The sequence below is a fragment of the Agelaius phoeniceus genome, chromosome 7 (genome assembly GCF_051311805.1).
Source record: "Agelaius phoeniceus isolate bAgePho1 chromosome 7, bAgePho1.hap1, whole genome shotgun sequence".
NCBI classification, from domain to species: Eukaryota; Metazoa; Chordata; class Aves; order Passeriformes; family Icteridae; genus Agelaius; species Agelaius phoeniceus.
This window is the reverse complement of record NC_135271.1, coordinates 39,959,344-39,974,188: the sequence shown is the minus strand read 5'-3', so window position 1 is coordinate 39,974,188 and position 14,845 is coordinate 39,959,344. Positions and strand designations below refer to the sequence as shown.

The 14,845-nt window shown below is 41.3% G+C and overlaps 1 protein-coding gene across 6 annotated transcripts in view; it reads left to right on the top strand.

Moving 5' to 3' along the window:
* Window positions 1-14,845, top strand: part of SEMA5B (semaphorin 5B) — a 267,685-nt gene that overhangs the window by 156,294 nt on the left and 96,546 nt on the right. For all 6 annotated transcript variants that reach the window (XM_077181655.1, XM_077181654.1, XM_054636287.2 and 3 more), the window contains one exon: window positions 8,585-8,630. In XM_077181655.1, coding sequence (XP_077037770.1) covers window positions 8,585-8,630 — 46 coding nt within the window. The remainder of the gene's footprint in view (window positions 1-8,584; window positions 8,631-14,845) is intronic.

Below are 14,845 nucleotides of genomic sequence, written 5' to 3'. Positions count from 1 at the left end.
AGAAGAATCTGCAGCTGGAGGAGGGCAAAGGGGCAGTTTTGCACATTAATATTGTACATGGAGAAGAGGATGAGGCAGTGGCAGTCTCTGGTCTGTCATCTCTGTCAGCAGGGAAAACAGCTGCTCCTTCAAATTGCCTGCAAGGCAGCACCACCCACCTCTCTGCAAGTGACCTCAGCATTGCTGTGGGGCTGAGCACTTTCACAGCCAGTGCCTGCACAGCCAGTGCTGTGTGAAAGGCAATCTTCATGCAGCACAGACTGATAGGAGGCATCTTTACACAGCAAATTGCAGGCCTCACTAGAAAAATATCTCATATTCCAGATAAAATGAAAATTGGTGATACCCTATCACAAAAGCAGCCACCCATGAGAGGCTCACTTGCTTTAGTAATGCACTGAGAATAATTAAGTTTGAAGATTGCATTTCTGAGAGTGGAATGGGTGCAAACCCAAGGTCAGGATACTTTGGCAAAAGCCTTGGAGACTTGGACATAATGTGTTCTACAGCATCACAGAATGGGGCTGCAGAGCAATTTTCCTCTGCATTGCTGAGAATACTTTCTCTTGCTCTGGTTAAGGTAGAGATGTGTCAGTTTTATATGGCACAGCTCACCACGGTGGTTTGCATACCACTTTGCATCCAGATGTTTAGGTGCTAAGCCTACTGTTCTGTGCCACTGCAAAGGTATAAAAACCCAGCAAAGAGAAGGGATTGTTGGGCAATAACTTAATCTCACCAGCCAAGTACATCAGTATTTACATACAAGTCATGTTGAATACATCCAGAGAACTGAGGATGTTTATCAGCCTAAGTAGCCAGGTGGGGAGGCTGCTAGGGGAGATTTGAACAATAATCAGTGCATCAGAAGAAGAGGAATTTTATGTTGTGATTTACTGAAATGATGGCCAAATAGGAGAGCAAAGGTCTCTGTGTGTCTTGGGGCCATATCAAGGTGCTGTAAGTGCTCTCTGACTGCAGCTGGATGAGAGAGGAAGAGAGGAGCTGTCAGCCACATGTCAAAAGAGACTTGAGGTGGCATTTGGGATAATATGTGATGGTCTGAGAGAAGGAGTCACTCTTCCAGAAAAATAAGAACAAACCCACACATGCACTTTGAAAATTTGTCTCAAGTTCTCTGAGGTTTTAAAGAAACTCATCTAGTGAAAAAGAGGGAAGAAAATATAGTAAAACAAAACAAAAAAAAAGAAATTGACCCTCATTTGATAAATATATTCAAACAACATTACAAAAAAAAAAATCCCAATCCCCATTCTTTGAAGTGTCTCAGGAGCATAGCAAATACTATAACCCCCAAAGATGTGGAATCATTTTGCAGTGAGGCTTTGCTTCTCCTGTCCTGGGGAAAGAGAAGGGCCAGAGTCATCAGAGCCAACTTGCTGTTCCCTTTGCTGATGGAAGCTGATGGAAGAGGGGGTGAGGCTGTAAATCCAAAATCCAATCCCCTTTCTGCTTCTCCCTTCCCCAGCAGCATCCATCTATCTAGATTTCTGCATATTGGCATAGCCCAAGTGTGCCTCAGCTTTGCTGTTGTCCTGCCTGCTCTGCAGCTGTGTCTGCCTCTATTGACTCTTCCTAGAGTTGGCCCTGAATATACAGCATGTAGAGGAGCATAGCTGTGCCATGTGCCCCGTGCCATTAAAGCTGATGGTAGTTTTCCACTGAATGCAATATAGAGGAATTTCATCCTTGTTTCCACAGAGAAGTACTAACTGGGCTTCAGTGCAACACAGAAACAGTAGCTGAGCCCCTGGCTTGATTTGGAAGCTGTTTAATACAAATGATATGCTGCCTGCATAAGGATCCTCTTCTAAGAGGTTGTTTCTCCAGCTCCAGCTGAATTTATAACCGAGAAAAGTTGCATTGGGAAAAGCAATGCTTCATACAGCAACTGCATCATATTACTGTCTGCCATTTAGTATGGTTCTCTGTTGTACATCTATTGATTTTTGAGGAAGAATGATGTATTGGACAAGTTTTTCTTCAATAGAAACAAAATTACTAGTGAATAAGGATCCAGCTTGTAGGGTAGCTGCTGGTCCTCCACTTTTCTCCAGCAAGTGTTTGCCAGGAGCTTCAAATGAACCACTGGGGTAACATTTGCAAACAGATTGTCACATCATGCTCTGGACCAGGCATGTAATTAACTCCTTCTGAAAGCAAAGGCCAGAATCATCCTTCAGGAGCTGGGTTTCTTGGTATGCTTGGCTAGTTCCGAAATGTGGATAACCATCTGAAAAGTTCAGCCACAGCTGGACCTGCATGCAGGCACTGTGCGTTAATCTAGCATGAGATTTGGTAGCCAGGAGCCCTGGGGTCTGATCTCAATTCCATCACTGCCTTGCTGTGTGCTTTGGAGAAGGTCATTTAACCTTTCTCTGGCTCATTTTCTCCATTAGTGTAAGGGGGGCAATGAGACTAACCACCTCCCTGGGAGTCGTGAAGCATGACTAAGCTGTGTTTGCCATGTAGTGTGGAAGTACAAAGTATATCTAAGGCCTCCAGGAGCAAAGACAGGAAGAGCTGACAGGAGTTGCTGGCTCCTGGCCTGAGGCTCAGCCCCAGCACGTGGCTTCCAGGAGTGCCAGAAGGGAGCATTAGTTGTCATATGCATAATTCTGTGTCTTGTTTCATATCACCCAAAGGACCAAAGTTCTGTTAATTGTTTTCCTTATTATCTACTCTGTGACAGTTGTGAGACCTTCTTGCAGACCTGGACCCTGACTGCAGCACAATCCCACCCTGAGGAGGGGAAGTGAGAGGGAAATGCAGCTCTCTTCTTCCTGGCATCCAGTGATAGATAGGATGCACTGGGATGGTTCAAAAGTGTGACAGAGAAGGTTCTGACTGAACATTAGGAAGCATTTCTCTACTGACATAGTCTATTTTATTTTATTTTATTTTTATTTTATTTTATTTTCACAAGAAACCTCTTCCCAGAGCACCATGAGCCTATCTGAGGCTCCAGTTCCTCACCCAGGCTGTGTTGCATGATGGGAGCAGTGCAATATTAGTCCCCAAAAGGGACAGTAACTCTTCACTCAGTTCTTTTCAACTTTCCCTGTCCTGGTTTTGGTTGGAATAGAGTTAATTTTCTTCTCCATAGCTGGTACAGGGCTGTGGTTTGGATTCAGTATAAGAATAATGATGGTAAGACACTGATGTTTTAGTTTTTGCTAAGCAGTGCTTATGCTAAGTCAAGGACTTTCCAGTTTCCCGTGCTCTGCCAGGGAGCAGATGCACAAGAAGCCAGAGGGGTGGCCAGGATAGCTGGCCAGAAGGATATCCCATACCCTGGAACATCATGCTTGAGCACATTAACTGGGGGCAGTTGGCTAGAAGGGGCCAGTTGCTGCTGGGGGATGGGCTGGGCTTTGGGCAGAATGGAGTGAACAATTTTATTTTTTAGCACCTGTGTTTCTTGGGCTTTATTCCTCTGTCTCATTATTATTGTAACAACAACAACAAAAAAATTGACCTTGTTTCAATTATTAAATAGTTCTTATCTGAGCCTGTGGGTTTTACCTTTCACCAATTCTCCTCCCAGTCCCACTGAGGAGGGTGGGAGTGAGTGAGTGGTTGCATGGCTGGGGTTAAACCACAACATTCTCTCAATGTGTATTTTTTATGCATGATCAAACATTATTATCAGCTTCTGTTGGCTTTGTGTCTACTTGCAGAGTAATTGCTTAGAAAGAGAGGGAGCTTAAGACAGCCAGCCCTGTAAGGAGGAAGGGGAGAACTTTTCACACTTACTGTAAGGTGCAGGGAAGTAGCAACAAATGAGCAGATGTAACATGGAGTGATAGAGACTAGCTGAGTTAAGGCAGCATATTGTTGGTTTCTGTGTCCAAGTCCTGAGAGGTTCTGGTCGTGCTCAGCATGTGGGCTGTCATGGCTCCAAATTTGATAGCAGGGGTTATTCTGAAATATAGAGATGTTTTCTTACCTACTTACTGTGTGAGGAGTTAGGAAATGCGAACAAGCCTCACTCATTTAAATATCAAAAAGCATCTGAAGCTAGGATAGCCTTTTATTTATGAATGATCAGTCCATCAACTGCAGGAATGCTCCCCCTGATCTACCACAGCAGAACTGAAAAGCTGCTCTCTCTTAATTAGGAGGAAGCACCTTTTAATCAGCCAGTACAGTGCTGACAGATGTGGTGCCTGAAAAGAGGCACTGAGGAGGAGGCCTGAATGAGTGACTGAAGCATGCTGCAATGCTTATGATTTCAGAGCTCCTAAGAGGAAGGGTCTCTGTTGTTGTTCAGGCACTCTTATTATGTGGCTTCCCAATAGAAAGGCTTAAATTTGTCTTGTATCTCTATCGCTCAGTGGCATCATAGCCAAAGTGCTCTGCTTTCAAAGTTGTTTCAAGGCCAGGCAATGTGTGAACAAGTGCATGGGCACCATGTTAGAAAGTTCACCCAAGGTGCTATTGGCCCCATGAAATAAATACTTAATAAGCAGATTTGACTTGGAATTGTCATGGCAAACAGATTTACATGGGTATATTCTTCCACACCCTTTCCTGAATCACATCTCAGCTGCTCTCTTGCTGCTCTGGTATGTGTGTTTTGTGGTACCAGGCACAGTGAGCACTTAATCATTTTACAAGCAGCCAAATACAAATTACTAAGCCAATTAACAAATACTTTAATTTAAAGGATTTCTGCTGCAGCTTGACTCTGTTCATATGCACACAGGATAGAGCTCCCAGATAAGAAAGTAATTCAACCTCTACTCAGGAGTGTAAATGACACTACAGCACAGGTTTACATGCTGTGCCCCAACTTTGGGTGCAAGTTATTCTCCTAACTAGGGCATAAACTAATGGTCCAGGAGATCTTCTCCTGGTTGTGCTGCAGATATGTTCTGTGATGTTGGCTAAATTGCCCGATCTATGCTTTGAATTTAAATGAGAGTGATGTATCTTTTTCTCTCCTCTCTATATATCCAGATGGTAAATTCTTTAAGCCTAAGTTTTATAGAGCAGGACAGTCTTTACAGAAGCGAACTTTGTATATCTGAGCTGGGGAATAGTATCCTACTGCAATCAGAGAGAGGATAGAGAGGATCTGCCCTCAGGTTGTTTGAACAGGCATTGGCTGGGAATCAGTCTCCAGAGGATCCATCATCAACTCACTCTGTGCCTTAGAGCAACAAAACCACATCCTTGCTTGAGACTTCAGGGCATTACTGTTTAACATGGGCATTTTCAGAAAGGCACTGATGTTTATCAAAAATAAGGTTAGTTGTAGGAGTAATTAATAGTTTGAGGCATAATGTCATTTGTAGCAGAGTACTCAAGAGTGTTGTCATTTGCTCTGGAGATGGCTGAAATGCAGCCAAATCTGGGGTAAAACAAAGCTTGGGTTTAATACTGTGAAGTTGTGTGGCCTTTTAGGACAGCAATTAAGAAGGTTGTCCTATCCCTCCAAATTTGTGCACCAGCTTTTCATACAGAAGCAGAAGGATATTGGAATATCCTGGCTGCACCAGGCCATTGCTCTTCTGGCCTAGTCCAGTGGGTTCAGTTCAGGAAAGAAAGGAATTAACCAGCATTCACTTACAAGAGAAGATGGAAGGAAAGAAAAAGACAGAAAAAAAAAGACCAGGAAGGTACCTCATGCATTCATGTGGAGATCTCAGTGTTCTTTTATACTTCTTAATCATACTCTAAAGAGTACTCTATTTAGCTGCTCTAAATTATAGTTCAGCAAGGTATTAAACAGACATAACTTCAAACACAAGCAGAAAAGAAGGACACAAATGGGGCAATTCTAGCTACACTAAACCATGCCTGTCATTCAGAGATCTTGCTCATTCTTGGACTGAAATTGAAGTTAAAATGCAATTCATAAAAATGACATTCTCTGATTCGGCAGATGCTTTCCTTTGGCATTTTACTCCTGGTACAGCTTTACAGAACAAGTATGGTTAAAAGAGCATGTTATTAATTAAGGATTAGTCAGTTCTAGCTGGGCAGGTCAGCTGGAGTCAGGAGGTGTCTGATAGCCTGGTTTGCCTACAGGTGTTTGTACTGCTGCTGTAAGATGTGAGAAGGATCAAACAAACAAAAAGAAACTGCCAGTGCCTGTACAGACACCAGGTGAGGCAAGCTGATAAAAAACATGGGGAAGACCTCCTTTCTGTAAGAAAGCCCTAAGGTCAGACTTGGAGAGCTAAGGTTAGTATCAAGCTTTTGGAAAATCATTGTGCTCTTCACATTAGCATTATGTTCCTGCCTGGTTCAGGTCTCAGCCACCCCAGTGGCTTTGTCCAGGTGCTACACAGCAGTCAGTGAGAGAACAGACTGGCTTTATTGAAATGGACACTATCCCTGTCTGCATCTGTTTTGGCTGAGTGGAATGAAAATTGTGTCCTTTGGATATGTCTCTTTCATTAAAGATATTTTGGTTGAATTTTCTCTGCAGTGCTTTCAGGGAAGAAAAAAAAAAAAACCCTAATATTAAAACTTATTACCTAGTCAAACTGTCCAGCTTTTTGCAAGCCTAGAACAAGGAGCTGAAATCTGCATTATAAGACTTCCAAAATCAATGCATTTAAATAGCATGCTTAACAACAGGAGAGAAACTTCAAGTCCCTAGTTATGAGAACTTTTTTCCTGAGGGTATTGTAAGATTGGAGGCCTTTCCCAGCAGAAGGCTTATTCCATGATATCTCATGTCCTGGAGTTGCATTAATATTTTGGTGTGAGTAGGCATGTGGTATTCTAAGGGAGCGGCCACGTCTGTCACTGGATGAGAATTTAGCTTCATTTTGAGATTTTAGCTGTGTGTAGCTTAGTGCTTCTGGTCTGCTGCATGCACCTTTATTTAAGTCTGGTGCTAAAGAGTTAATAATTTTGGGAGGAAAGTATGCAACCCTTTGAGACAGAATAGGGTTTCAGACTGTACAAAAGAACTGCTGGATCTTCAGTGACAGAACCAGGAGGAAGGATGGAGATTTCCTCTGTGTCTGTATACTTCTCTGTGTACTTACAGGAGGTATAAAAATCACTGATACATTTTCTTCAGACACTGCTATTGGGTCTCATTCTTCTCTGGGTAACCAGTCCCAGTACAGAATACAATGGTGCAAGTCAAGAGCAAGTCAGAGCTATATCAGCTGAAGATTTGGTATCAGGAGGTCAACTTCCCAAGTTCCCCATCATCCTTGTCCCCATCCTTCTTTATTAACAGTAAGCAGTGTTTGAGAGATTTTGATTTATTTATAGAACTGAGACAAGTACAACTCCATGCTTATGGCTTAGATGGTATATAAGTGATACATAACAGGAGAAGGAAAAATTGCTCAAGCCTTGTTGTGGTCATTGTGACCCGATATGAATCTCTCGCTAGAGAAGTTTGAATTACTTTTTTTGCCTGGTCAGGGTGTGCTGCTGTACTGACCCTACAGAAGGCTCTTCAGAAGAGTCCTTAGGACATTTCCATCACTATAGGATCTTTCCTCTGGGGTAACTGACCTGGGACTGGAACTTGCATTTTCACTAGGTGGGGCAATGTCTGTATACTGGCATTTCTAGAGCAGATGAACCTATATCATCAAAGCTGCACTTTGTACCATTTAAACAGAGCCACTTCCAGAAGTATGGTTCAATTCACCTTGTATTTCATAAATGTGTGTTCTATTGTGGTGATGTTGGAACAGGATTACAGCTCTTTGGACCTTGTGTCAGATGGTATGCAAAAATATGAAGTTAGATGTGGCCAAAAGCCTCAAGCACACAATCCAGTCCGTATGGCTTAATATGTCAGCTGATTCCTGGTGACTGCATTGTCTTAGCAAGCAAAAATGTGAGATAAGTCATGTTAACTAAGCCTTATCTATAGATGTTTATGCAAATATGTGTTGCCTCCTATTTGTGATGGAATATGAACATTCAGAAGGGTGACAGGAGCTCAGCTGATATGTGATATCTCATGCTACAGTGACTTCTGTCAGAAATTCCCTTGCTTTGCCCGTGAAGAGACAATGACAGGAGGACTGGGAATATCTGCAGTCACTGCCTTGATTTCCCTGCTGATTTTCTGTGCAGAGAGATTCCACTGAGAAGTATCTGCTCTCTTCTCTTCCACAAAGTCCTGAATGGGAATTCCCACAAGAACAGGCTTGGGGGAGCATAGTAGGAAGTCAGCTCTGCTCCAGCTGGCTTCTGTCCAATCCCAGTTTTCTCAGAATTCAGTGAAAAACATGACTGCAGCCCATACGGACCTCAACTAAAGCCTGCTGAGAGTTTGCAAATGGCCCTTTGTGGCTGGGATTTCATTGTGGTTCTTCAGTATGGATTCTGGAATATTTAATGCAGCAGAATTTTATATTCTGCTGCTCAGAACTTTGTTACAAGGTTCACTAAGATACTGATGAGCAAGTCAGTGAACAGACATATAACTGCTTTTGTATTCTGTGGAGAGGAGTCCAGGAAAACCTTTTATTTGTAGACATGAATGACCAAAAAACTCTTGCTTGCTTTAATAATTTTTTCCTTCCTTCCTTGGTAGCCTAATAGTTTGTAATTTTTCTGCTTGTTCACGCAGGAACTACCTCTTCAGACTTAGTCTACACAACGTTTCTCTTATTCAGGTATGTTCACTTTTTACTCTCTTATTTTATTTGACTTGTTAATGAAAGTTCTGTAATATTTGATGTACATTTTCAGAAGCCTATATAGTGTAAATTTGCCCAAACTGCTGCACCAGGGAGAAGACAGAGTCAGAACCAAATGCTTATTCCCACTCCAGTGATAATGCTGGGGGAAGGGGTTCTGCTACACTTGCCCACATGGAGGGTGCTGTCTGGTTTTGATTGTCAAGTATTTGGGTGGTAATGGCGTCTGCCAAAAATTTGGCATCTTAAGGAAGAAAGCATGTAGTGTGACTGATACAGGCTTAAACAAAACAATCAGTAGAAGTCCTTGGCTTTCTTTAGAGATGTCAGTAACATGCTGGAGAAGGTTTTACTATTCTCATCCATCTTCATTTTAGCCCTTGCAGGCCTTTGTGAACATGGATTGTTGAGGAGCTGTGTGTTGCTAGATGCATTACTAAAACCATGATTGGACTTGCAAGCATTCAAGAGGCAAAAGGGGTTGGAAAATGTGTGTTACCATTGCCTTTACCAAGGAAAAGCAGCTGAAGTTTGAAAGCACTTGAAAATATCCAGCATTATTAGGACTTTACTCTCACTGCACTGAATCTGGAATTGAAAGATGTAGCAAAAATTGTTAATGAAAACACCAGCTGCTTATCTTTAAATAAATTAACACTTATGCTCTGGGATACTTACCATCTCCTATAGTTGCTGGATCACCAAAGAAGCATTCAGCATTTTTTCAGACAGACTGAGAGGCCTTGCTTCTGTACCTGACCACACAAAGAAGCCATTAGAGTAGTATTGCCAGCCATTCTGATGTGCACAAGCCTTTTGCTGTTAGTAAGAGTTACAAGTATAGCTAGAGAGAAGAAAAGATGTTTAATGGTTGTAAAATGCATTGAATCTTTCTTTAAAAGGAAAACAAAGTGCAGAGTTACCAATGACAACAATAAAGAGTTAGAGAAGCTGCTACTCCCATTTGGCAGTGCCTTCCCTTTTGCAGAGCTGCATTAGCATGGCTGGAAGGTTTCCAGTGAGCACACAGGAGAGGGAAGTTCATAGTCATGAGAGGTGTCATACCTTCTGCAACGCCTGTTATCACACTGCCTGACACAGCCTCTGCTGCTTGTCAGGGATCCCCTTCCACAAAACCCAATTGTGAATCTCCCTCACACACTTCTGAAGCCAGGCTTGGCCCTCTTCAGTGCAGTGAGTTTCCTTTTCTACACTGCAAAACATGGGAAGTCTCCTTCTATGGCACTGGAGGCTGCTCTGGGATCTCCGGTTAACATAATGAGCTTAGTCCGCTCCTGCTTTCTGGGTGTATCCGGTTACTTTGCCAAGACTTTTTGCATGACAAAGAGAGCATGGAATTATGTTGACACACGTGTTGGGAATGATGGAAGTGATTGTTTCCCAACCTAATGGTTGCCTAAGTAGCTGCTTGGCTTGACTCCATAAAGCTCATGATGCTTTTTAAAGGCACCACCTTCCCTTCACCGTGCATCATTTTAAAGGTCAGATCTGAAAGTGAGACAAGAAATGCAAGGAACTTGCATTTAGTTCTATAGGGGTGAGAGTGCACTTCAAGAAATAATCACAATGTCAATTTGCATTTTGTATCTCCTTTTTGCTTGTAAATAAAATACAGAGTGGATCTTTCCAGGCCTGAATTGGGATAGTTTTTCATCTTGAGATTGTATTCTGATTTATTTCTGCTCATGAAACCTCATTGTCATCCTGCCAGTGGTGCTAAATCTGCTTCATGGTGCAGGTTTGTGCTGACAGGTATCTGCTCCCTTGCATTTGTACTTCCACAAAGTGAGGGCAGAAACATGAGGAGCAGGGTCTATGGAGAGAGACATCAGGATATGCTGGCTGTGGGACAAAGCCTGGCAGTGAGAGAAATGTACCCCTCTAAGCATGGTTTGATGAAGTATAAAGCTGTTCTTTCCTAAGTGTTCTTGTGATGTATCCTGTAGCTGCACAGTTCCTGTGGGAAAGAGGAATGCCATGTGGTTTAGATAGGAAGTTACGGTCTTAGAATTGCTGTAAACTAAAAGACAAAATTTTGTATTAACTGGGAAGTTGTTGATTAAGAATTGTTTAAAAAAGACAGCATTACCCTATAGAAAGATTTTGATTTCAGGGGAGTGAAAGAAGAGAGGTCGATTTTGCATGTGTCAGCTCTTGGGCCCCTTTATAATAAGGGGTCAATTCTCTTTCTTTCTTACCTCCCATCTGCTCTACTATGTGTTGATGTTTCCTCCTCACTTAGAATTTTCTTTTGGTTCTGCTGAGATTGTTTCTCCAAGGCACTAATCTTTTACATGAGAACTGGTAGGTGGAGTGGAGGAAAAAACTGAAACAGGACAAGCTCATTTCCTGCTCCACAGAACCAAATGTCCCAACTTTTCAGAGATTTTTCCTCCTCCTCTCTTTGTTTCCAACATGTGTTCCAGAAATTTCATTTGGAACCTGTGAAGCTTTTCACCAAATGAGTTTTAGTTGCATGAGAACTTCTGTGGTGGTTAATACTTTTGTGAAAAACATTTCTGGCTGATCCTCTTCTTCTTTATATCCATAAGGAAGTTATGGCCCAGGTATTTTGGGGATCATTTGTGATTTTGTCTACCTCTTTTACGTGCCAAAATTGAAGCCCCTTGTTAAAGAATTACTGAAAATCAACATCTTGAGGTGGGGTTTCCAAAAGTACCTGTTAATATTGGAAACTTTGGCAGTAGCATTCAAATTCTTGCAGCAGTCAAAAAGCACCATTTAAAAATGGATACTCTTCTCATAATTTTTAGCATCTCTTTTAAACAAAATCTGTTTCATGTCTGTCTTGAAATGATTGTCTTATATGTATTGTAAACTCTTGTTACTAGACATTTAATAGAACACTTCTTTTAAATGATGTGCTCTTGGAGAGCATGCTGGTTAATTTATGGATGGATCTGAAACAAGGCTAGCTCCTAATCTGCAGCTTTCGAGGTGAGGCCATAGAAAAGTCAGTTTTATACTGGAGTTGGTAATTAATAGAGTAGGTGGAAGAGTAATTTTAAAAACATAAGCCTTTAAGCAAAATTTTTAAAATTCATAGTACTGATTGGGATTTCTTAGCAAGGAATGCTATTCTGGAGTGTGTTAATAGCAGGCTATTTGGCTGGCATTTCATAAATCACAGTACAGTGCCTACCCCCTGCTCACTGTGATTTTACCTGGATTCTTAGTTCTCAATTAAACTGAGTAGGAAATTGTTTTTGCAACCTTTTTGAGATACAAAGACTTCCAATCTTTTTGCACTTAGACAAAAACAAGCCTCTGACATTTTTCTAAAATCTGAAGGAGAATGAGATAGACATGTGGTTAATTGGCATGCAAATACTCTGGGTCAAGTTATTTTCTGAAGCATCAAAAGAGAACATTTACATGTGCATTTCTCTCATCTCAAACAATTGTTCTTGTTTGGGGCATCCTTTTGCCTCTTCCTCTTTCCCTTTCCTTTTTATTTTCCTTTCCTCTTCTTTTCCTTTCCTTTTCCCTTCTCTATGGATCTAAGGTGTCCTTCTGGACTCTTATCTGAGAAGTGTAATAGAAAATGTGGGAATTTCATCAAATATTTTGGCTTCAATTGTTTCTTTTAATGGACGACCTCTTATAAAAAAGTTTTTAAGCAGCCCTGTGAAGTCTGTGTGCTGGTATGTCAGGCTAGTAGTGTTTCAAGTATTTAAAATACTTCAAGCGTTTGTACTGTATTTTAACAGACTGTGAAAGAATAAATAAGTGCACCTATTGCAAAACTATTTGGAAGACATAAGTTATTTCACTTAAGGAAAAAAAAATTGAGATCAAAATATGCTTTAGTTGACAATTCAATATTTTTTTCCTAAGGACAAAAATGGAAGTGTGGTTTAAGCACAGAGAGAGAGTGTGTGAGTTCCCCAGTAGTCATAAACCTGAATTAGGAAGCATTGCCTGTGGAGTTCCACACTGTCCAGTACCACCTAGGTCTACAATTACAGATCTACTGGTACCCCACTGCAAAACACAAAATGCTACAGAACACACAACTTCATTTGCTTCTGGAATTTGGCTTCACATTTCTAAATAAGATCCCCTATATTCACAGGGGCACTTTGGATAGTGCTACCCAGTCACTAGGGGAAAACCTGAGGTACTTATCAGTCCCACTGAGGTATAAGACTTAAAACCAAGCTTAAAGTAATTCATCAATATACTGGTGCAGTATCAGCTCTTAAATCATGATCTGAACCTTACTGAAATGAATTTCTTCCTGCTGATATTGTTGGGGTTTTGGAATAAGCATTTTTCAAACCTGAAATAGAGACAAAACATTTCCATAGTGTCCTGTGACAAATAAACTGCAGCCATCTACCCAGTGCGTTTCTGATAAGGATGTTTTTACTCCAGTTTTTCTTCCCTCATTCTGAGAAGCAGCAACATCCCTGCTGCAGAGATGAAGCTCTTAAACTGCACAGCTGCTCCTGAAGACACACTTCCCTCCCTGCTACTCCCTGAAGGGGTCTTTAGCTCTGTGGCATAATCACTGGTAAATCAACAGCATGTATCAACAAACTGTAGTTAATAATAATAAAACTTGCCTATCAGTCCTCAATATGTCACATAGCAACAAACGGAACAGGTTTTGTCTTTTGCACTTTGAATCAAACCAAGCATTAAATGCATTTTCTACATATTTAGGGCTCAGTAGTGCCACGCTTATGTCTGCTGATGAGAAACATGCTCTGTAAGTGTATAGAAGTGTGAGGAGAGGTGGCAGAGTTTAACTTGGTTTTTCTCTGTATAGTTGAATAAAATATGATAAACAAAATCAACAGGGAACAGTGAGTAATATAGTTTACAGCACAAGTTGTCACTCAAGTAATCTTTCCTAGTGAAAATACTTCACTGAGAAATATTAAGGATTCACAATATGTTCATAAAGCCCTGGCACTTACCAGAAAACTTGCAAATGTTAGAAAAATCTTCCATCTACAAGAGTTGCTGGATAGGCACCAGGGTTGGGGGGCCAAATTCGTGCTGCTGGCTCTGCCCATGGATGCCTGAGGTAAAGTTAACCTGCCCAGGTTGTCTGCCTGGTGTTTAACATGTGCAATAGGGCTGCAGAACTCCTCTATAAAGTGCTGTGGGGGTTGCCAGTAGAAGAGAGGTAAAAGTACTGTATTTCAGATTTCCTTGCAGAAACATCCTTGAGCCAGAGCTGTTCCTATTTTTCAAAATATCCTTTCAAAGATCATGAGAAAATTAGGCATTGATATTGCAGCGTAAGCCCAGGGCTGGGCTGGCCCAACTTTGCTGAAGGTATTTATTTCTCCAATCTAGCTGGAATGTGAGCTTATTGTCCAATTTAAAATCCAGTTTGGGAAGTAATTTTGGGAAAGAGTAAGAATACTTTGCCTATCTTTATGTACCATTGAGTTGCCTGACAGGAGCTCTATTTTGAAATGTTCAGAAATAAGCTTCACTTTTCAGAAGTAGTTTATTGTTTGTTTCTTGCAGATTCCCAGATCTGTGTTTGAATTATGCAGCACATATTTCTAGATACAAAGTTTATTTCTTTATTTTCAGGCTAGTGCAGTTCCCTCATTTAAAAACATAATCAAAAGACATCTACTAGAGCAGATGCAGTCTTTAATATGTGGCTCATAGCTGAGTCCTGGTTGTCACATATTTTATCAGTATGAAACATTTTTTATTAACAGATTAACATATAAATCTATTCATAAATCACCTTCCAAAGCTGCACCTAAAACCTCTCACTCTCAGCCTGGTGGTTTAAAGCTATTCCATAATAAAGCTTATATTGGCTGGAAAAACTTTCTGGTAAATTCAACTATTTATTCTTATGGTTTAGGGTCCCCAGATAAAATCTACTCCCTGAATATTCCCTTCCTTAAAATGACTGGTCAGGAGGCAGATTGCAGCTTTCAGGTGCAAGTCATCCTTCCCAAGATTTATGTAAGAGAGAAATTTCTATGTGGAGTGAGAGATGAGGAACAAAAATAATGCATGTCAGACTGAAGGTGACAGTGTCTGAAGGCCACACCTCATCCTTCAAGGACACACTTCTCCAGCTCCTCACTGCAGGGAACTCTACTCTGTGATGGGCTGCAGCATCTGCTCTTGGGAACCAAAGTTCTGCTGATGTTACTCATCAGCTG